The 22,971-nt window shown below is 32.6% G+C and overlaps 1 protein-coding gene and 1 non-coding gene across 6 annotated transcripts in view; one reads left to right on the top strand and one right to left on the bottom strand.

Annotated features, from left to right (window-relative positions):
* Cnksr2 (connector enhancer of kinase suppressor of Ras 2) overlaps positions 1 to 22,971 on the bottom strand; it is a 239,510-nt gene that overhangs the window by 87,956 nt on the left and 128,583 nt on the right. For all 5 annotated transcript variants that reach the window (XM_090326745.1, XM_090326749.1, XM_090326748.1 and 2 more), the window contains 2 exons: positions 14,224 to 14,357; positions 7,716 to 7,927 (listed from right to left, as the gene is read on the bottom strand). In XM_090326745.1, coding sequence (XP_090182871.1) covers positions 7,716 to 7,927; positions 14,224 to 14,357 — 346 coding nt within the window. The remainder of the gene's footprint in view (positions 1 to 7,715; positions 7,928 to 14,223; positions 14,358 to 22,971) is intronic.
* Positions 3,429 to 3,500, top strand: Trnaq-cug (transfer RNA glutamine (anticodon CUG)). The gene has a single exon. It is a non-coding gene; the product is annotated as a tRNA-Gln (tRNA).

Raw genomic sequence — 22,971 nt, 5'->3', positions numbered from 1 at the left:
ATGTAAATTAATAATCAACAAATCAACTAGTATAAATTAATACTTAATCAAATATTTAATTATATATTTGTCTCATCCTATGTAAATGTACATAAAATAACCAAAATATTTGAAAAAATAATCTAGAAATTGTTCAGGTCCTTTAAAAGCTTTTGCTGACTGCTTCACTTAAGGGCAAATATTTTTCTCATTCTGGTAAGCATAAAGCATTTTTTTATTTGAGGAATTTCTGTGAAACTTTATCATAAACTTACTGGTGCCTATAGTTTAAACATGATTTTGATATTTGGCTTCATATCTGTTACACTTCTGAGGAATTTAAATTTTTACCTTCACAGAAGCGGTAATGGTGCTCTGTATATGTTATTATATTGTAATAATGATAATGAAGGTAAGTTATATATTGTTTTTGAAATGAATGTATGTATGCATGCATGCATGCATGCATGTATCTATTTATCTATGTATCTATCTATGTATCTATCTATCTATCTATCTATCTATCTATCTATCTATTTATCTATCTATCTATTGCCAGTCCTGGGACTTGAACTCAGGGTCTGATGTAGTCCCTGGGCCTTTTTGTGCTCAAGGATAGCACTCTACCACTTGAGCCATGTGCTTCTTCTTGCTTTCTTTAAGTAGTTTATTGGAGATGAGTCTCATGGACTTTTCTTCCCAGGCTGGCTTTGAACTGTGATCCTCAGATCTCAGCCTCCTGAGTAGATAGGACTACAGTTATGAGCCACTGGCATCTGGCTAAAGTTGATGGCAAGTAATTTTTAATTCTGAAGTTAAATTATATATAATTAGGCACAAATAGCATATCAAACATCATTTTAAGAATATTGACAATGATAGAGTGCTCTTTATAATGATATATTTAAATTACTATTTTTAGTATGTGTAGTATTTAATATAAAATTGGTATATAGAACTGCTTGAAAAAAATTGTTTTTGCCAGTCCTATGGCTTGAACTCAGGGCCTGGGCACTGTCTCTGAGCTTCTTTTGTTTAAGGGTAGTACTTTATAACTTGAGCCACAGCACCACTTCTGGCTTTTTGTTTATTTGATACTGAGGAATTGAATCCAGGACTTCATGCATGCTAGGTAAGCACTCTACCATTAAGTCCATTCACAGACCTTGAAAAAATTAAGCTTAGATAGTAAAGCATTTCTTGTGACATTACAAATGCTACCATTTCTTCTGACACAGTTTACTATTGACTCTCTGGTCCCTTCAGCATTTTCTTAATGTATTTGGTGTCAACAATGCTTACTAGATTGTATTTTATACTTCATTGTATGTACAGGACTTTTTGCTAGGAACTAGGACTTACATATCTTTTTTACACCTTTTCTCTGGAAAAGACTGATTAAGAATAAATATTCATAAAATTTTATTGGATATTTGAACTAAAAGATGCACTGATATTGGGGAGATCACAGAGTTAAGTTGTTCACTGGCTTCTGTTCTCTCTGTTCTGTTCAAGAGCAACTCTTTAAACAACTCTCTTCACCCTACAATTTGATAGATATCACTTTATTTCTCTGCTCCCTTTTACAGAGAACCCCACAGAAAGCCTCTTTTTATCAGCTTCCACCTCATTTCCACTTCCACATACCTTCTCTCAAATGCGTCCTCTGCCCTCAACTCTACCAAATCTAGATTTAACAGCATGGAAGTAGTAATGACCCTGTTAGTAGCTAAGCAAAAATGTAAGTTTCTCAGGTTTCTCTGTATCTGTGCTTATTTTCTCTTGATACTTTTCAGAGTCTACAAATTATGGTCAAATAAGTATTTATTAGCTTAGTTGCTTAATTCTTGTCTCCCTTATAGAATGTAAATTTTTAGAGATAAAAGAAACATCTCTGTTGTTTATCATGTTGTCTGTAAACTTAGAACACTGTTATAAACAAAAACAGTGTCATAAAATCTGGTGGATAAACTGGCAAAAAAACCCTGCTAGATAAGTTATTAACTGCTTGTCAAGCAAGTAAATGTGGTCTTTATATGCTGGACCTTAGTTTTATACAGTCAGTTTCCCTTCCTCCCTTCTGTCCTCCCCTCCCTTCTTCTCTCCCTCCCAATCTCTCTCCCTCCCTCCCTCCCTCCCTCCCTCCCTCCCTCCCTCCTTTCTTTTCATTTAAAGCAATATTAGACTCAATCTCTTCAGTTTCTAATAAAATAAAAGCCGTACAGAACTGTTTGATAGTCAATTCAGATCCAGTAGTATTATTTCCTGATTACCATCCTTACAATATTACCATTTTATCTTACCCATATGTTTGTTGAAACACCATTGAATTGTTGCCCTTTTCAGTTGTATCACTTTATTCTTCTCCAGTCTCCCCACTCCTCCCTCCTTTTCTTTCTCTACAAGCATGCTAAAATCATTAAGATTCAGGGTAATAAACAGTACCTAAGGAGCAATATTCTCTCTTAGAGTTGACAAAGGTTTTTTATTTAAATGTGCACAAAGATTCTCTATATATCTGTCATACCATTTAATTTTCACAAAAATTTCTTGATAGTTTGAGAAAAAGTATATGCATAAACTCATTTGTTTGATACACTTTAGCCAATTCTTTGATGAAAATGAGTGTATTAATGAATAGTTAAGCTATACCCTTGGTCATATACAGACCAAAATCCCACATACCAGACAGAAAAATTACTTTGAGATGCTTGACTGCACTTCTAGAAAAAAAAAACATCCTACTATTTAAGGTAGACAGGCACACATTTGAAGAGGAGCAAAAGTGAATTAAATTGAAAGTCATTAAATTTCAAAAGATAATGCTCACATAAAAATAAAATGAAAATCCAATAAAAATAAAAATGAACACTTCTAAAATATGTTGTTCTCTTGCTGTACTCAGCTTTAATACAGACTTGTACAAGAAAGGTGATGGATGCATGCAAATATTAGGTGGCCAAAAGCATACAGTTCCTAAGTCCTTTAACTTAAAACAATTGATTTTCTCCCCAAAATCTTAGTAGAGCATTGTCTTGAAAATCTGACTAATATATGAAAGACAATGTAATTCTCGTGAAAAGTGAAAGAGACAATAATTAAAAAGCTTATCTGTAAGCTAATTGCTTGGAACTCAAAAAGCAAAACAAAGTTTTTTTTATTACAAATGAATCTTTAACAGAAGCTATAGATGTCTATTTTAGTGTTTCCCAAAACATATTCTCAAACATTAGCTCAATTAGAAAATCAGTAAGTATTATGACAAAAGGTTTGATGAACAGATATATTTGGGAAATAAGTTATTCCAAATTCAACAAGATTTTAAACTGCTAATGTGCATTTACCATCGCTAAGAGCAGGAAACAGTGTCACAAACCTTATTTAACCATATAACTTTTCTTTTCAGAGCTACTGATCTGAAAGAGCATACTTAAGAAACTGTTAGAACCAGTTCCATGGTGTAATGGTTAGCACTCTGGACTCTGAATTCAGCGATCCGAGTTCAAATCTCGGTGGGACCTTGTTTAGTTTGGTCTTATCTGGGCCAGGAGTTTGGCCTAGTGGTAGAGTGCTTGCCTAGCATGCATGAGGACCAGGGTTCAATTCCTCGGTCCCACATACATAGAAAAAAGCCAGAAGCGGTGCTGAGGCTCAAGTGGTAGAGCTCTAGCCTTGAGAAAGTCCAAGGACAGTGCTCAGGCCCTGAGCTCAAGCCCAGGACTGGCAAAAAAAATATGGAAAAATATGGAAGGTAAGAAACTGTTAGAATATGTTGAAAGCTAACAGTTTAAGCTCTACTTAAACTTTATCTAGTTAAAATTTACCTAGTTGTATGTATTGCATCTTATTTCCAAAGGGGAAAATGATTTCAACAAGAGACAAATGCATCACTTCCTGCTCCAGGGGATATCATGATTACATTTTCTATTACAAGGAAAGATGGGCAGTCCCTGATGCTCACCACCTTATCCTAGGGAATATGCCGAGTAGATAAATATATATGTATGCGCATATACACACTTTCAAAGTGGTTCCAGATTCTCTGAATCAAAATATAAGGCAATCTCTTTGTTACATAATGTCTCTACTTTTGATATTCTGGTAGCTGTGCATTCAATTTATCTGTCAATTGATTCATAAGTCATCCAAGGTTTCTTGACAGCAGACTGTCAATATTTCAATCTAGATAATTCCTTATTGTGGAGACTGTCCTAGGAATTGCAGGATGCATAGCAGTATTCTTATCCTTTACTCACTGGATACTAGCAGCACCCTGCTAGAATTGTGTAGCCAAAACCACCTCCAGATATTGTAAAATGCCTTTTGAAGGGCAAAACTAACCCTACATAAAAATTACTTTGTTTCTATTCTTGGTCTTCCCATACTATCCATAAGAGAACCACTAGTTCATCTACTTTTTTTGGTTAATTCATTTCAAAATTTAAAAAAAATCTTTGTGAAAACCCCACAAGTACTAGTGTTACTCCATTTTTACAGAAAAAGAAACAATAGCATCAAGGAGGAGAATCTCAGTTATGCTAAATGTCCAATGGCTATTAACGGCCAAGCTATGACACCAAATGCAGGTCTATCTAATCTTAAAACTAAAACTTTTCTATTTTTATCAGAATTATACCAATTAAGGTAGAAATGCCTTCCATAGATGACTATTTTTTACATTAAAAACAGACATTTAGTTTTTTGGGAATGGTATGTTTTCATTCACCTCCAAAATTGCTAACATGTGATAACTAAATTTTTACCTGATGAGGAAGATTATTTATATTCAAACAAAGACAGGAAAGACAGCGGACTTATACTCAGAAATAAAATAAGTGTGGATGTATTGTATGTGTTTAATCCTTTAATAATATTTGAAATAATGCTATTAATTAAAATTTCACTGTCCTAAATATAAAGATAAAGGAAATACTGAAGTATTATTATAGGTCCTAGTATCTACAGACAACCATCTTTACTTCACATTGATAAAATTCAGTTTATTATGTCATTGTCCATAGGTTCTTCATCATGTCCCTGTAGGTCATTCAAGTCATTTGCTATTCAAGCAGATAAAAATGTTACTTGTTTTTCCTTTGCCCTAGGACTCATGTTGAAAATATTCAAGCACAATGATGGAGACAGAAATTTTGCTCATTGCATAGTGTATGCAAATGATATGAAAAACATTTCTTTCTTTCTTTTTGTTCCGAGATCAGAACTCAAACTCAGTCCCTGATACTTTTGCTCATTCGCTGGTGCTCTACCTAGTGAGCCATACCTCCAACTTTGAGAAACATTTTAAAAGTAATGACACTGCATTCACTTACGGTTTTTCTTATTGTTGTTGTTGAGGTACAGGATTTTCTATACATCAGAAAATGTCTAGATTCCTGCCTTCAAACTATTACTGCTGTTGTGACACTGTTGTAAAAATGTTTTCTTCTTATTATTTTAAATTATGACCACACGTGGCTACAGAAGACTCAGTTGTGCCTACATTTCAGGAGCTCCTATGCTGTGCTGTGGCCAGGCACGGTGGCTCTCATCTGTATTCCTAGCTACTCAGGAGGCTGAGATCCAAGGATCAAGGCTCAAAGCCAGCCCAGGCACAAAAGGACCGGAGACTCTTATCTCCAATTAAACACTAGAAAATGGTAAGTGGGGCTTGGCTGGAGGGTAGGGAAGTAGCCTTCAGCTGAAGAGCTCGGGGACTGCTCTCGAGATCAAACCCCATTACCCACAAAAAAAAAAAAAAACATGCTTGGATGGAAGGGCATGATTCAAGGACAAGGAGTCCATAGTAGTGAAAAGGTAAAGATGACAACATGATCATTCTGACAAGTTGCCAAGGAACTGATCTCATTACACTGAACCTGTGCCTTGAAACCTAAGAAGATGAGACCAATTTGATACTATTCCCCTCTTTCTAGTTTTCACATTAAAGTTTCTCTGTGATATTGCTAATCATGAAAATAAATACTTAGTATACCAGGTAGTAAGGCAATTTACAATGCATTGTCATTAGACTCTCACAAAAACACTATAAAGGAATTAATCATATTCATTTAAAAATGATAAAGTGGAGAGCTAAAGAAGCAACCTAAATTACTATGATTACTATTGCTATTCCAATTACTAGGGTTTGAACTCAGGGTCTGGGCACTGTCCCTTAGCTTTTTATCACTCAACCCTGGTGCTCTAACATTTGAGCCAAGTCTTCACTTCTGGCTTTCTGTAAGGTACTTAGAAGTAAGAGTCTTTTGCACTTTACTGACTGCGAAGGCTTAAAAATGAGATTCTCAGATCTCAGCCTTCTAAAGTCTATCAAGTATATAGTCATTTGAAATTCAAGTAAGAACCTATTAAATATATTTTATAAAGTGATGAGTAATCAACCAATGAGGCTTGGCTTAGTGACTAGTTTCTCTTGAATTAACATTTGTCTTCTTCAACATAGATAGAAAATGGAAAATTCTAGAATACAACAGAGTGTATATACTTTGCTTCTTATGTAGTAAGAGGTGGACAATATATGCTTGTGAAACTTAAAAAAATTGGTCTGATATCCTGAGGCAACAGGGGCGAAGAAAATAAACATGACAGTTCCCTGAAGGTATAGCAGAGAAGAAAAGGTGAGACTACCCACAATATGTCAGTTCAAATTAATTGCTACTAGAGTAATATAACAGAAATTATACCAAAATTGATTACTTTATGAGAGAAAGACATGTACAGCAGATAATACAGAGTAACTTTTAAATACATAATTATTACCCAAGAGTTGTTAGGAAATAAGAAATGTAGCAAGAAATTAATACATTTTTAGCTCCAGAGAATGGAGGTAAACAAGTGTTAAACAAGTGAATGGGGCAGATGGAGAGGATGAGTTAAACAACTCAAACAAAAAATACCTTTTCATTTGTGAGCTCCCACTGGTCAAGTATGAACTAATCAGCAAGGACCCTTTCTTCTCCCAAAGTATAAGTACCAAAATAAAAATGATTAGTTTAAAATTGTAAAGGAAAGTGCACAGACTTCCCATTAAATCAGTTCAATCTTTCAATAGAATCATAGTCTTTATTACTTTAACTTTTAGCAACTTTATCTTCAAATATTGCAGATGTACTAGGTCACCTATTTGTTACTTTCTTGGTTATACATGGAAAAGTAAGAGCCGAAGGTAATAAAAGAATCGTGGATATTTGGGAATTTTAGGTTCATCTTTTCCAAGAATACAGTATTTTCATTCTAGTTAAAATATACCTTTGTTTAAATGTCAGATTAATTGTGTAGTCTCTTAAGAGAATACAAAAACTAAGATGAGATTTTCTCCAGAAAAGACCATCAAAAAATTTAAAGATTAATGATAAAATTTATTTTCAAATAAGTTACGTTATCATTATGCATTCATTAAAAATAATAAAACCCCCTTGACTTATTTTAAATTGGTACCATCTGGTATCCAAAACTACATGTGATGCTAAAAAGATTTTCAAGAACTATTCTGAGCTAAAATGCTACTCATTCTTGCTTCTCTTTGGAAATTCTAGAATAATTTTAGTGTTCTGTCTCATATTATTGATATTTCACTTAGGAGTACATGATGACCACTGATTAATTAAAACAATAAAAAGCAACCAAGTATTATCACAACCCAAAAGCTTATGGAAAAGAAATTGAACGTCACGTACCAGACATATATTTTAATATAAGCAATGAAGATGATCTCTTACCGTAAGTCGGGGTGCTTTCTCGTCTTCCTTGACTACTTGATCTTCCCTTTTCATATTCATAGCAATACAGGACAGTGTCTTCTTCAACAATGTTAAACCTTTTTCGATATTCCTGATCCAGAAATGAATTTGGTGATTCAGATCCCTTATGCACTGGCTTGCCCACCATATGTCCTCTGAGGTCTTCACAAGGAAGGTTTCCTTTTTCATCTCTAAAGAAAAGTTGAAGTAAAAGAATGTAGGAAAGTGTTAGGTAGGTTAAATGGCAGCAGGATGCAGGCAGTAGTAACCTTCCCACACATGTTCTTTTTAAACTTTCTTTGAGAAGTATAGGGTAATTTCAGATTGTTTCTGTTTTTCTAAAAAACAGGGCTCAAAGTTAAACAAGTTGCCTCAATGTTACACTGTTAAAAAGACAGGGCAAGTGATCAGCCATTGATGTTCTAACTCAAGATCTAGTCTACTTTTGCCAGTCCTGGGGCTTGAACTCAAGGCCTGGGCACTATCATTGGGCTTTCTCAAGGCTAGAGCTCTACCACTTGAGCCACAGCATCACTTTTTTTTTGCCAGTCCTGGGCTTGAGCTCAGGGCCTGAGCACTGTCCTTGGATTTTCTCAAGGCTAGAGCTTTACCACTTGAGCCTCAGCACCACTTCCGGCTTTTTTCTATGTATGTGGTACCGAGGAATCGAACCCGGGTCTTCATGCATGCTAGGCAAGCACTTTAACCACTAGGCCAAACTCCTGGTCCCACTTTTGTTTTTTTCTGTGTATGTGATACCAAGGTAACAAACGCAGGACTTCATATATGCTAGACAAGCACCCTACCACTAGGCCACACTCATGGCCATAGTCCATTTTTACTTTATCATATTAGAGTAATCATTTTAGCACATGATTCACTTTTAGCATTTGAGGCATTAGGCATAACGCACATGGCTTTTATCTGTTTCCCCAATTGATCCTTGGTAAAATTTGTATTGCTAGAAAACAAAATATGTATAAGATCTATCTCTTACATAAGGGGGCACTATGGCCATAGAAACACATTAAAACTAGTCAAACTAGTACTATAACTATTTTGAAATGTATAGAATTAATTTAAAAGAATCTTAATAAAGAGAATTCAAACTCCACTTCATTTAAGAGTAACAAGATGCAATCATGGAGCTCATTCTAAATGAATGTATCAATATTTAAAAACACCATTTTTTGGTGGAAAAAATCTTTTTTTTTCTTTTTTTTATTGTAATTAGTAAAAGGGTTACATGATATTTGCCAGATAGAAGGTGCATTAATTCACATACATTGATACACTTTCACATGTCTTGGTACCCATTTCCCTCCCCCCCCACACCCCCGGAAAAAAATCTTATATGGAATTTTACAATGGGATTTAGGGCAATAGCAAGTTGATTTTAGGATTCTAAGTTGAAAAATCTCTAATAATTTATGAGATTCTTCATATTTCATTTTGGATTAGTACCATTAAACCTTATTAAATATTGTGCTAATTACCTATGAAAATTTTTTGTGTAAAGCTTGTCTTCTAGAACATGACTATGAATGTAAAAATGAAATGCTTAAAATGAAATGCTTCTTCTCCTTATAGATTATTACTTGCCTTCCTAGTGCTTAGCTGTATCTAGCTATCCTGAACAATGCCATGAATCAGTACTATCAAACTAGAAAAAAATAATTATATGTTAAGTGAAAAGAATAAAATCTCATTTTACAAAATAAAATAAGTTATATTTTAATTAAGCCCCATTATAGCCCCATTACCGCTTATGAGTTTATAAAAGTAATACTGAAACCAAAATGAGTCTCATTCCAATAAAAATATTTCTATTTGTGAGTAAATGCTTAGATGTCCAAATATATGCTATATTTCCAGTAACTTATGCACAATATAATAAATAATATTCTCAAGACTGATTGAATCAGCAAGTTGTTGTATCAATTTAATAAATCACAGTGTAAGGCTGCCATTTATATTGTTATTTACCTTTTTATTTTTGAAAATAAAAGTATGACATATAATCAGAAATTAACTACACAGTCATTTCTGAGTCAACATGAAGGAATAAATTCAAAATTCAGACAGAATTTTTTGACTTGTAGCTTTCTTTCTTTCTTTTCTCTTATTTTTATTTTTATTTCTTAATCTACAACCTTTAAAAATCTTTGCCAGGACTTCCCCCATGGAAAGTTAATTAACAGCTTTATTATCATCTCACAGTAAATTATAACTACTCATTAACACTTGATTTTGCTTTTATTTCACTCAGACAGAATTTTTATTTTCAGTTAGCTGAAAGCTTTTCCTGAACAAATTGCTTGGTATTTTTTGTTAATGTTAGTCCTCTATCAGAAAGAAATTGACACTTCAGTTAGCTTGGAAAGAGCACTAACGAATTCATGGCACTAGAGAGTAAGGTTATGCATATTTGTAAATGGGCAGACTTCTCTATGAAGGTCGTGACATGAATGCTAATGTGGCTGAGATCAGAGAGTGATTCAGACCTATTAATTCACCGTGTATTCTGCCTGGTGGCAGAAAATTGGAAGGGCTAGTATTTTCTATTCCATAATGTGTGAGGCAGCAGCACGGTAGATTTATTAGACATATTCATATAGAATCCACTTGAATAATGTTAACTTGAGAAAAATACAAAGCAAAGCCAAACATTTGTGTAGATGCTATATACATGTGTGTTTGTGTGTGTGTGTGTGTGTGTGTGTGTTTGTGTGTGTTGGTGTAATGAGTCCCTGAATAACTCCATACAAATTCACTGTAGAATGTTCATAGCTATTAATTTCTTTTCTTAAAATTACACATATACTACATATGAATAACAATCTACATATTTGCTCTGGAGGACACAGAAGAAAACAGCTTTGTGTTAGTGGATTTTCTTTGCTTCTCATGAACATAGTAAAGAGAAATCAGTAATTAAACTTCATAATTCTTCAAACATTGGTAACCATTTCATTTGCAATTTAAAATGGGAAATTGGGTTAAGTATAAAATGGATTCTATGGAAAATGTATTTATATACTCTAATTAGTCATAAAACATAATAAAATTATATTCTACTTTCACATACTTCATATATATGAATGCTTCTCTTTTAGAGAACAAAAAGCACATGTTATTCTTTGATAAATGTATTGAAAAAATTTAATCACATGAAAAATTTCTATGCATCTTGACAACTAGTACTATCTTTAAGATGTGAAAGCTTTTATTATTTACAATCTAAGTTTAATAGAATTTATATATGCTCACATAGCAAAATATTGCTGTCCTGAAAATATTCTGAAGAGTTAAATTAAGTCAGGCACGTTTATCCTTAAAATGAAAGAACGGCAAAAATTTGCCAAGCCTGTATTTATATAGATGAAGATAATTGTAAAAAGCTTTATGATTTCAACCAACATAAAGAATGTAGGTAATTTTTGTATGTCTGTGCTTCAAAAAGGCTTTGATGACTGCTGTAACAAGAGTATAGGATTGCACAGCTAATAATTTGACTAAAATGAATTTGGAATATACTTAGATATGTACTGATTAAATGGAAGTCAATTAAAGTGGGATAGTAAACACGCGTTCTGAATTTTTTTGATAGGCACGGAGTTTTCAAATCACACTGGCAAAAAGGATGTTCACATTCACAACTTTTCAAATTCTCTTCTACTTTAAATTTTTTTTTGCCAGTCCTAGGCTTGAGCTCAGGGTCTGAGGACTGTCTTTGGGCTTTTCTCAAGGCTAGATAGAGCTCTACCACTTCAGCCTCAGCACCACTTCCCGCTTTTTTCTATGTATGTGGTACGGAGGAATTGAACCCGGTTCTTCGTGCATGCTAGGCAAGCATTCTACCACTAGGCCAAACTCCCGGCCCCTGCTATTTTAAAATATTATTTTTAAACTTTTCATTTTATGTTGCCTTAATGATACCTCTTAAAATATACAGTTTTTAAACAGGGCCGTGATATATAAAAGCGGCAAAGAACTTGCCTAGCAACTACCACACTCTCTGTTAGATTTCCTGCTCCAGTATAAAAATAAAGAAAAACAAAAAATTAGTTAATGATAACTTAAACCACACTGAGAGGATAATCTTTTATCCCTTTACAATGTATTTTAAGTTCTTTTATTGTCCAGCATACGTATTTTATATGACATTTTCATCTCTATCCAAGAGGAAAGGAATGAATGTTTAAAATAGCAGAAATATGTTAAAAACAATACTGAGAAAGTAAGACCTCTTAAATAATTGTTTGCACTGAAAACGATTTCTGGTTACAATGAAAACAAACAATAAAAGAATCACTTCCTAATTGGAACATGTAGAATTCCATTGCGTCTCCTGAACGAATATTCAAAACATCTGATAGTGGTTTTTAGGTTTGGTGGTACTGGGTTTTGAACTCAAAGTTTTGTATTTGCTTGGCAGGGGGATCTGCCACTTCAACCATACACCAGTGCTTTAGCATTTTTGCAGGTAAGGTCTCATGTTTCTGCATGGGGCTGGTCTCTCATCTCATAGACTACCTACATTCCCTCCTCCCACACAGCTGGGATCACAGATGTGAACACCATGAGTGGCTGACATTGTTTTAAACTATTTACAAAGCAACAGTTTTACTTAGGTATCAGATGAATTTATACATCTGATTGGAAACTGAACATGAAATCACAAATTATATATTAGAAAAAATTGTGAAATGCCAATTTAGTAATTTATATATTCTAATAGTCCACGCTTCCACATATATTGAATTTTCAAAATGGGAACTAATATGTATATAAGTGATATATTAATATAAATTTATTAGTAAACAATAATGCAGAACTTACAGATGTCTCTTTACATGCAGCATTTAGATTCAATGTTTGTATCACATATACAACAGAATAAATATTTCTGAAATAGTATACTATACTACAATACAAAATAGCAAAAATTTCCAGGTGCTGGTGGCTCATCTCTGTAATCCTATCTACTCAAGAGGCTGAGATCTGAGCAACCTGGCTAGAAGCCAGCCAGGACAGGAAAGTTCATGAGATTCTTATCTCAAATTAACCAGTAAAAAGCTAGGAGTGGAACTGTGGCTCAGGTGGTAGGGTATTAGTCTTAAGCACAAAAGCTCAGGCCGAGTTCAAGTCCCAGGACTGGCACTAAAATAAAAAAAGACTAATAAAAATTAAACAAAATAATTTTGCATACTAAAGAAATTTAATATTAAATATAGCTTGGATAAAAGAGGCTTTAAAGTACTGCTTTTGAATGAATGTAGAACTAATTTAAAACCCAAATAAACTTCTTTGATTGGTATTAATTATATCCTCTTATAGTTGTCCCTTTCTATAAATTTTATATTCATAGGGCTGTATTTTAGAATGGACAGATTATAGTAAAAAGATATATGATCTTTTAGTCTTTTCATGAATTTATAATAAGCTGGAAATTAAAAGGACTCATATCCACAAAAAATCTAGAAAATGAAATTGAAAGGTAATTTATTTTCTTGCAAATTCTATTTTCTGACAAATATTAATGAACGAATGAAGTAAAAGCTCTAGATATGGATACATACGCTTGTGTGTGTGTGTATGTGTGTGTTTGTGTGTGAGAGAGAATTCTTGTTCTTTCTCTTCCTCTTCACCATCTACATTCAAAGTATAAAGCATTAGCATCATATATATATATATATATATATATATATATATATATATATATATATATATATATATGTTCAGGGCCTGGGCACTGTCCCTGAGCTTTTTAACTCAAAGCTAGCACTCTGCCACTGTGAGCCACAGTGCTACTTTTTGTTTTCTGTTGGTTAATTGGAGATAAAGGTCTCATGGACTTTCCTGCTTGGGCTTTGAATCAGAATCCTCAGATCTCAGCCTCCTGAGTCACTAGGATAATAGGCATGAACCACTGGCACCCGGCATACCTAACATTTTTATCTTTTAAAAAAATAAGTGAAGGGATGGGTGTTTAGCCTAGTAATACAGTGCTTTCCTAGCATGCATGAAGACTAGAGTTCGATTCCTCAGTACCACATACATGGAAAAGCCAGAAGTGATGCTGTGGCTTAAGTGGGCTTTCCTCGAGGAAAGCACAATGACAATGCTCAGGCCCTGAGTTCAAGACCTAGGGCTAGCAAAAAAAAAAAAACGTGAAATGTTTCAAACTAACCTGAGTTTTCCAAGTATATCTTATCCAAACATGTTTACTTATCTAGTAAAACAATTCTAGTTGTTATTCAAATCAGTTTCAGGTTTGTAGATGACACTGCTTAATCTATTTTGTTATTCTGATCATTACTTTCATTAGCCAAAGTAGATTTATGAACACACCTTCCAAGAAGTGTTCATTTTCCTTGAGAAAATATTCAAGGCATTCTGGAAACACTAATTTCATGGTTTATATGCTTGCTATGCTATTCTCTAGCAAGAAGCTATACAGGACAACCAGAAGAAAGTTTGATACCTTGGAATATATGGTTCTGCAGGAGGAGGGGGAATGTAGAGGTCCTGGAGGGCAGAACTGTCTCTTTTGGTGGGTGTACTGATGGTGCTGGAAGGCGTAGCAACACTGCTTGTGGGACTTCTAGGTATAAGAGGCTGGTTAAAATGAAAAAGAAAATACATACACACACAAACAACACACAACAACAACAACAATGACACATAGTTATCATTTAAAACTTATCTATTCCTGCAAAGTTTTTCAATTTGGCTGAAAATGAAGAAGTGTGTTATTTAGCACATAGATATTCCTTTGAATCCTCAAAATCAATTCATTTATATTGGAAGTCTTCACTCCATTCCCAACTCACCTTTTTTTGCGATCTAACCACCTAAAAACGATAAAACTACCACAGAATGCTTTATAATGGAAATTCTTATCTCAAAGGGGCTTATTTAAATTAAATTTGTTAGAATCCCACTTTTGAAAGATAAAGATACTTCAGATCTTTTTTCCCCAAAAGGCAAAGCACAATCTTAGGTTAGTAGAATGCACAAATTTGCAGAAAAGGTAAAAAAAATCGAAGTATGAAATGCCAATGCAAAAGAATGTTTTCTGAGAAAATGGATTTGTTTTGTCAATATAAATGTATCTATCTCTTCAAAGCCACTTTATAGTATATCCTCAAAAGTATGGTGATTAATGTCACATAATCATTTCACCTTTAAAAGGCACACATATTTAGCTATCATTTTAAATATTTTTCCATTTCATTTCTTTTGGTATATTTATGCTTATATGTAAGAATCAAACAGGAGATTGTTTTTTCAAGGTACTACATATATTGAATTAAATGGTACATCAGGATGCAGCAACTTAAAAGCACTCCCAATTTCAAGCTTTACAGTCTGAAAATAATCATGGTTCAAGAAGTTATTCTAAAGTGAAACTGAACTTCACAAATTTTTGTTTACCTTACAGATGTTTCTGAATAACTGTGCATACAATTAACATATGAAAATAAGAACTTTAGTTCAATTTCAAACACAAAATGAATGATCACAAAATGAATTGTATTTTCACATGATGAGATCCTGTCATAAGCCAGTACGAAAACACTTTCAGCATATCTAAGTAGACTCACAGGTCTATTGCTATAGCATGAATTGCTAAACGCTCAAATAAATGCATATTACAACTAGTTTATATCGTGACAGTATTTAGTTCAGGTAAACCATCTTTTTTTTAAAGGTCACGCATAAATACAGTGGTAAGTACAATGTAGGTCTTTGGGGTGGGCTACATAATTTAGGACTTATTCATGATTTTGATCTTCCTTGTTACATAGCTAATCTTATAGTTTGAAATGATGTATCCTGTAAAAATGATTGCTAAGTTTTAATTTATGTGAAATAGTAGTTATAAAAAGAAACAAGGAAAAAGGAATGATAATATATACGGGGGCTTAACATATTCTATCTTATGTAATGCTTAAACATTTCCAGAAACTTTACACAATAGTTGAACAGTTTAAAAATATTGTGCAAGTATGAGGCAGACTTCTATGTTTAGCAATGTTTATTTTTTGGTGTACTATATATTTTAATGATCCTTGTTTTTTGGAAACAAAATTCTTCATCATGTGAAGTCCTGAGACAATATTGATAATCAGAGGAGTCACTTTTATTAATTAATGCATGAAGTCTGAGAAAGTAAATGTATTCTTTCTAAGGATGTATTTAGTACCACTAGAACAGATATCTGAATGAGAAATTTAAAAATTTTATATATTCTGCAATATTACTAAAAGTTGCTTTACTCTGTCAAGATAACGAGACTCTAGAGATACCATTAAACATGAGTCTGACAAAAATTTCATAATTTAAATATAGTAAAGTTTCATTATTCAAGGCATTAATTTCTAGCACTTATAAGTGGATATACAATGAGAGAAAAGTAATTCCAGTTTGCTTTTCTAATGTTCTAATATTTCTCTTTTTCTAATATATTCTAATACTATAAGTGAACTTAAAGTTTTCAAATCATAAGATTTTAAGCTATTTGTTTTTTGGATTTCTTCCTTTTTAGGGTCACCATTTCTAGTTTGGAGACCACTCTTTTACTGTTACCATCAATAGAGCTTGACATTATTTTTCTTGTTTAGACCCTATCTTTACCACCTCAAGTTAAAGAAAAGAAGGAAGGAAAAATTGAATAGTCATCAATGCATTCAATGAGGCACTAAATGTGAGGTAAAGAATCAGAATATCGTATTTTACCTATACAATTACTATGATTGACTGCCTGGGGCACCTTTACCTTTCCCCTTCTTAGAAATTTCCGTATTAGCTCTGTAAACTCTCCTTAAATTGCTTTTGCTATTTCTTTAGATTTCCATTTTCAGCAAGGAGCTGGTATTAATATTGTCAGTTAAAGTGTGATTTGCTAACTTGGTAACAAAATACATAGAGGAAAAAGACTTAAAAGTAAAGAGATATTTTTTGATTATATCATGTTGATTCAGTTAATTGAAATACTTGAAAGAAACAAATTGTTCTTCTAGAGAAAAAAGGAAATAATTTTAACTTAACTGGCTAGTTATTTTACAGACTGAAAAGTCACAGAATGTATTTCAGATTTATCATGTGGCTTATCAATATATTTCCCACCAAATAAAGCTTATGATGCATAAATATTAGATACATTCAGTAATTTTCTCTGTATACTGACTGTGGTACTATTGTGAAGCTAGTCAAAACTAGAAAGTAAATATTCTTGAGAATTATATCTAAAATATCCAACATTGACACTAAGCAATGAAAAAGTATACTAAAGTAGAAGTTTCCTGAGAAAACGAAAATAGCTACTTAACTGAAAAGGAAGTCCCTGTGAAAAAGTAAAATTATAATCTCTTTTTGAATGTTGGACAAGAACTGAAGCAAATGACAGTATGAAAAAGAGGCATTAGGGGCCGGGAGTTTAGCCTAGTTGTAGAGTGCTTGCCTAGCATGCATGAAGATTCGGGTTTGATTCCTCGATACCACACACATATAAAAAAAGCCGGAAGTGGTGCTGAGGCTCGAGTGGTAGAGCTCTAGCCTTGAGAAAGTTCAAGAACAGTGCTCAGGCCCTGAGCTCAAGTCCAGGACTGGCAAAAAAAATGAGGCATTAAAAAATTTTAGAAGGACAGGTCAAAGCAAAGTAAATCAGCTATAAATGATTCAGTATAGCGGTAATAAGTGAGAAAATCTTAATTGTAACAAGAGGCATTAAAAACACAACTAGTACCAGTAACCATTTGTGGGAACACACACACACACACACACAAAAAAAAAAAAAACAATAAATTAACAATGAGGAAGGATGTGACACTGTTCAAAAAGAAATGTACTCAATACCTGACTTATGTAACTGTAACCGCTCTGTACATCACCTTTACAATAAAAAAATTTAAAAATTAGCCCTTAATTAAAAAATGTTATCTTAGCAGTAAGTTAAAATTTCATTGGTATTTTTCTTAGATTAAATATTAAATAATAGTGTTAAAATACAAAAAGATAACATCTGTTATCAGCAAGTTACTTGTAATCATTTGTTCCTAACATTTTATAATAAAAGCAATTATCATGAAATAGGATAGGGAAGGTGGGAAAAAAAGATGAGGGGCGGGGGTGGGGGGAGGGAAATGAGGACCAAGACATGAGAAAGGGTATAAATGTTCGTGAAGTAATGCACCTTCTATCTGGTGAATATAATATAACCCTTCTATTAATTACAATAAAAATATATGAAAAAAGCAATTGCCATTATATTATAAAGAATTTCCAATTTAAGAAAAAAGAATAAACCATAGTAATACTTTCTTTTACAATTTGACACTCTTGTCTTTTGCACTGGTAAAATTTTTATGGGAAGAAAATTAATAACTATCAATGTTCATAGGTAAAATAGAAGGATTTTACTTTAAGACTATTTTGTCTGTCAAGAAAGCATGAAGCTTCAGTATAACAGGATGATCCACTGTAATATGCAACCACATTCAATGTAGATCACTCTAAATATCATTCAAAGGGTTTAGTTCTTGAAAGCATCTTTTCATAACTTTTAGGTTTCATTTCTAAATGTTCCTTTTAACATAAAGCTCTTCTTTCACATATTAAATAAGGCATCATCAGGGAAGACACATTTGTATATGCATTTTTGCTCTCGTAATATTTCCTGGGGTCACTGTCATTTATCTCTATAAATGCTTAAATCCTAAATAGACCTCATCCAATATGTATTTATAGCTTTAGGTCAATTAATGGCAATACTGTTGACAGGACTCAGATTTCTTCCAGGTAAAATACATGCATTTTTCATAGTGGTAGGTTAAACTACATAAATATTTTAAATTTATATTCTAAGATATGGTATGGCACAAATCTTCCTCTGAATCATGAGTAATAACTTTAGCAAGAAAGTACTCATCCAGCTGAAACTTCACTGTTGGATCATTGTAGTTTACTCGAAATAGCTTACATTTTACATTTTGGCATGTATGTTTTAATTTAGTTGTTCCTTTCTCACTATATAGTAAATGACTGAATTTTGATGAAAATATGAAAGTCTTCACTAAAACCAATGACATAAATAAAGGCAGCCCCAATATTCAAAAAATTAGAACACTGCATTATGTTGTTTGTTCTAAAATTCACTAACGAAAAGTTTGCACAGAGCTTGCTTTTGCCTTCTAGAGGGAAAATACCAACTGAAATACAAATGATTACATTGCATATAATACCCGGTCAACAATTTATATCCTCCTGGGAATAAGCACAAATTCAAGTGGATGACAACAGCTCAATATTTTGGCACAGAACATTTGTACAAGTCCCTTGTCAGTTCAGACAAATTCTTGATAAAATTCCCAACACTAGTATTAGAATATTGTTTTATGTTAACAGCTCTTCCTTAATCATCTAGAAATATGTTTCAGAGAAGCTAAGTTCTGGACTTGGGGAGGCAAAATTTTGTTTACAATGATGCAAATTTCTTGACCATGTATAGAATGTGAGATATAATTTGGAAAATTACTGAGCATACATTTTCCTGGCCAAGTTTTTCTTAAGTAGTAAATTATTTGAAAAGAACTTAAGCAAGGGAAATGCACATAGTCAAAATTTCCCACTTTCATTTGTTTCACAGCTTCTAAGAATCCAAATTCTAATCCTTTCTATGAAAGGATTAAATCTCATGTTATAAGCATGTAAATTCTCATTAAAAACAAGATCAGAAAGAAAATAGACATTTTTTCTGATTATGAATTTGATCAAGAAGCCATACATACCTAAATGTAAAGATATAGATATATGAACATTAAATATGTAAGTACTTACACAGTATATAACTACTATAGATTCAAGATGCACACTGCAAAATGGCTTTACCCACAAATAAAATATTTTTTTGCATATTGTATTTATTGAGGCTAATATTAATGTATTTAATCTTGTGCTGTCCAGTCTTACAGGCATAATTAAACAGACAAAATTGAACTCCAATTTTCAAATAGTAAATATCAATCTTGGGATATTAGCCAGAGGAAGAACAGTTCTGTTAGCATTATAGGTCATTATTTGTAGTTGTTGTTAATATTATGAAACCATTTGGCTCAAAAATCACGAATGTGAGTTAGATGTTTCAATTCTTTGCTTAAACATTGATGAACTATAACGTGATGTGACACTTGCTTGTGGCTATTTATTAATTTGAGCATGTCAAATGTAAAATTGCTACTGTCTCCCAGTTAGTACATTTTCAATTAAAATGTATTTTTTCTAGTGCCATATCATAGTTGTTTTCTTCGAAATGTTCTTTTCAAACAAAACTCTCAGACATATACAAACTTCCTGTCAGTTATTTATTTTTTTTACCAGTCACATCAACCTGTAATTTAATAAGGAAATAAATTTATGGTAATTCTATGTTTTGTCTTTTACAGAATAAATTTAACTATTGAGAACTGTTTGTACTTAGGCTCTAACATGGTCAGAATTCTCTAGTTACACCAATTAAGAGACAACATTGATATTATGGCTATTTTCTTTCTGTTTCTTTTTTGCTCCGAGTTGTTTAAATATCCTGCAGCAGAAATGGCATGAAGGTAATGCTAAACGATAAAACGTAATGGAAAAGCACAAAATCACACAAGTAACTATGCCATCAATGTAAGCGATTTGTGAATAAAAATACAGTTTATGAATAAAATTCTAATCATACACATTCGTTATTCAAAAAAATCTTGACAATATCTAAATCCGTTTGTTGAATTCCAACACTGATTTTAGTGATCATTTTTGAGATGCATTCTCCCCCCATAAAAGTTGAGTTCCTAAATATTTTTTGAACCATTGATTCCCAGTGATCATTTCAAGGAAATGTCTTGGCAGTATCAAACTAATTCACCCATATATCTCTTGTGAGAAGAAAATGACACCACCCATGCATTCTCATAGTACATACATACTAATTAAAACAAACATTAAAGTATACATTGAGGTTTATCCAGAGTTCCATGGGATCTGTTTCATCTAATTAGAAGTACTTGACCATGAACAATCACCATGCATACCGAAATCAAAGGTATTAGTAGAGGATTCTCTTAAGAAAATGTTTTGAAAAACAGTTCTCAGAAAGTAAGGTATCCTTTGTTTACCTTCTTAGAATAAAAGATTCGATCTCAAGTAAGACATCCCTGTTATTTATGAAAGTATGCAGATGACAATATAATAGAATCCTTCTGATGTAACTCAATCTGCTTGTAGTATTTACTCAGGTTAGCTTTAGGTCCTACATTGCTTATTGCAAAATGTTTATGAAATCAGGAATTTATCAAAAAAGCCATAAAATTTCATGGAATGTACTGATGAAATTTCTCTGTGAGCATGAAGTTGAATTGTATGCTTTTGTTTATTTGGCCATAATTTCCAAAGAAATTCCAAATCAAAATTCATCACTGTCATTAATTAACACCGGAACACATGATCAATTTGAACATTTTAGAAAAAAAAGTTTACTTTGAGTAAATGTGGTATTCTTTAACAATGTTTCACTTTAGGGTACTATGTTGAATTTGAATAATGGCATTTCCTTATTACTTTTAAAAGATGCGTATCATGTTGTCTACCTCCATTCTACATGAGATTTTGTTATATTTTATCTGAAAATACTAACAGGCAAGTTAAGTCTAGTATAGTATAAGGAAAAGATGAAAGACACACTAAGTTACATAAAAACAATCTATTCTTTTTGGAGTAATGTAAGTAATCTCTTGGTATACCCCATGGATAAGAGAAATGACATAATGTACATTTCTCCATGTTAGAATGTTAAGGATTTATATTGAAGTGAATTAATGTGTGTTCTGACTCCAATTTATTTTGATAGATATCAGAATCAAGAAAACAGTAATAATGGCACTAGTGTTTACATAGAGCATTGTTACATTTAGCATTCATGTTTTACATCTGAGGTTGTTTATTAGCCACTAGGAAGAAAAGGTTACCTCAGACAAAAGTTAGTAAAGTATTCATTATTGCCTTCAAGACTGTCTCATCCCATTATATGACTTATCTCTTTCTGGGACAGGTTGCTTTCAACTTTCATACCCCTGTATCCTCAGGCTTTTTGTCCATCTTTACTTGTATAAAAACTTTTTCTAGAAAAATTCTACTTAAAAGTACTCTTTCTTGTATCTACAACATAGCACAGGACAAAAACTTAAGATCAATAAAGAAATGTGTAATGGAACATTTTTATAGGTCTTCAAAGTAGACTGGAGGGGCATTTGGTGGTGACAGTGGGGGTGGTGGTATTCTGTATTACAGAATTCATATATGTTCTTACCCCTTAGATTTTGTTTCATTAGTACGAGGAGGAATTTTAATACTAACACTCTTGTTTCTGCTCTGCAAAAATGACATCAATAACTGAGGTAATTTCCAAAAATTTTACAAGTATTTTTTTCTCCTAAATAGTATTATTTATCTATAGGTGGTTGATCTTGGTCAATACATTTTAGGTGAAGCAACTTTAGTTGAAATAACAAATGTACAAATGTGCTGCTACATATATAAGAACTTATGCAAATTCCAATTTCCATTATTTTTGAAATTTAGCATTCTAAGAAAATAAATACACAAATACACAGCATAGCTTAATGAACAATGAGGAATAAATATAATTACTTATCTCATAATACAAATTTTGGGCATTTAGGAATGAACTAAAATAATACCTAAAAACTATTATAATGAATAATATAATGCATTTGCTGTCATTGTTGTCTAACTATAAAAATACACTAAATGTATTGTATATGTAACAAAATATTGGTCCTTGACTTATTTTAGCCTTCTATAAGAAAGCGATTCTTGAGTATCCTAATGTATTTATTCTTCAGTTTGTGACTGTAGAAAAGAATCTAACAATAGACTAAATTATCAATAGGTCTTCTAGAGCATGTCCTTTAAACTGATAACACTACAATATGTGGCATTAACGTCCCTATTATGAGGGACTTATATTAAATTTAATTACACATATGCAAAGAAAGGCACAGAATGGATGAAATTATGGGCCTATTCTTCAGGGCTCACACCTCTTCAGACTTTGATAGATATTTGAAGATATTAATAGGAAACTCCAGAGTAGAACAACAAAGCATTTTATAATGTAGTGAGAAAAAATGTGATGATAAAATCTGATCTCTCACCTATGATTAAATCA

The sequence above is a fragment of the Megascapheus bottae genome, chromosome X (assembly GCF_031878675.1).
Source record: "Megascapheus bottae isolate mThoBot1 chromosome X, mThoBot2.hap1, whole genome shotgun sequence".
NCBI classification, from domain to species: Eukaryota; Metazoa; Chordata; class Mammalia; order Rodentia; family Geomyidae; genus Megascapheus; species Megascapheus bottae.
Note: the sequence above shows the minus strand (reverse complement) of the source record. Positions and strands in the feature narration are given on the sequence as shown.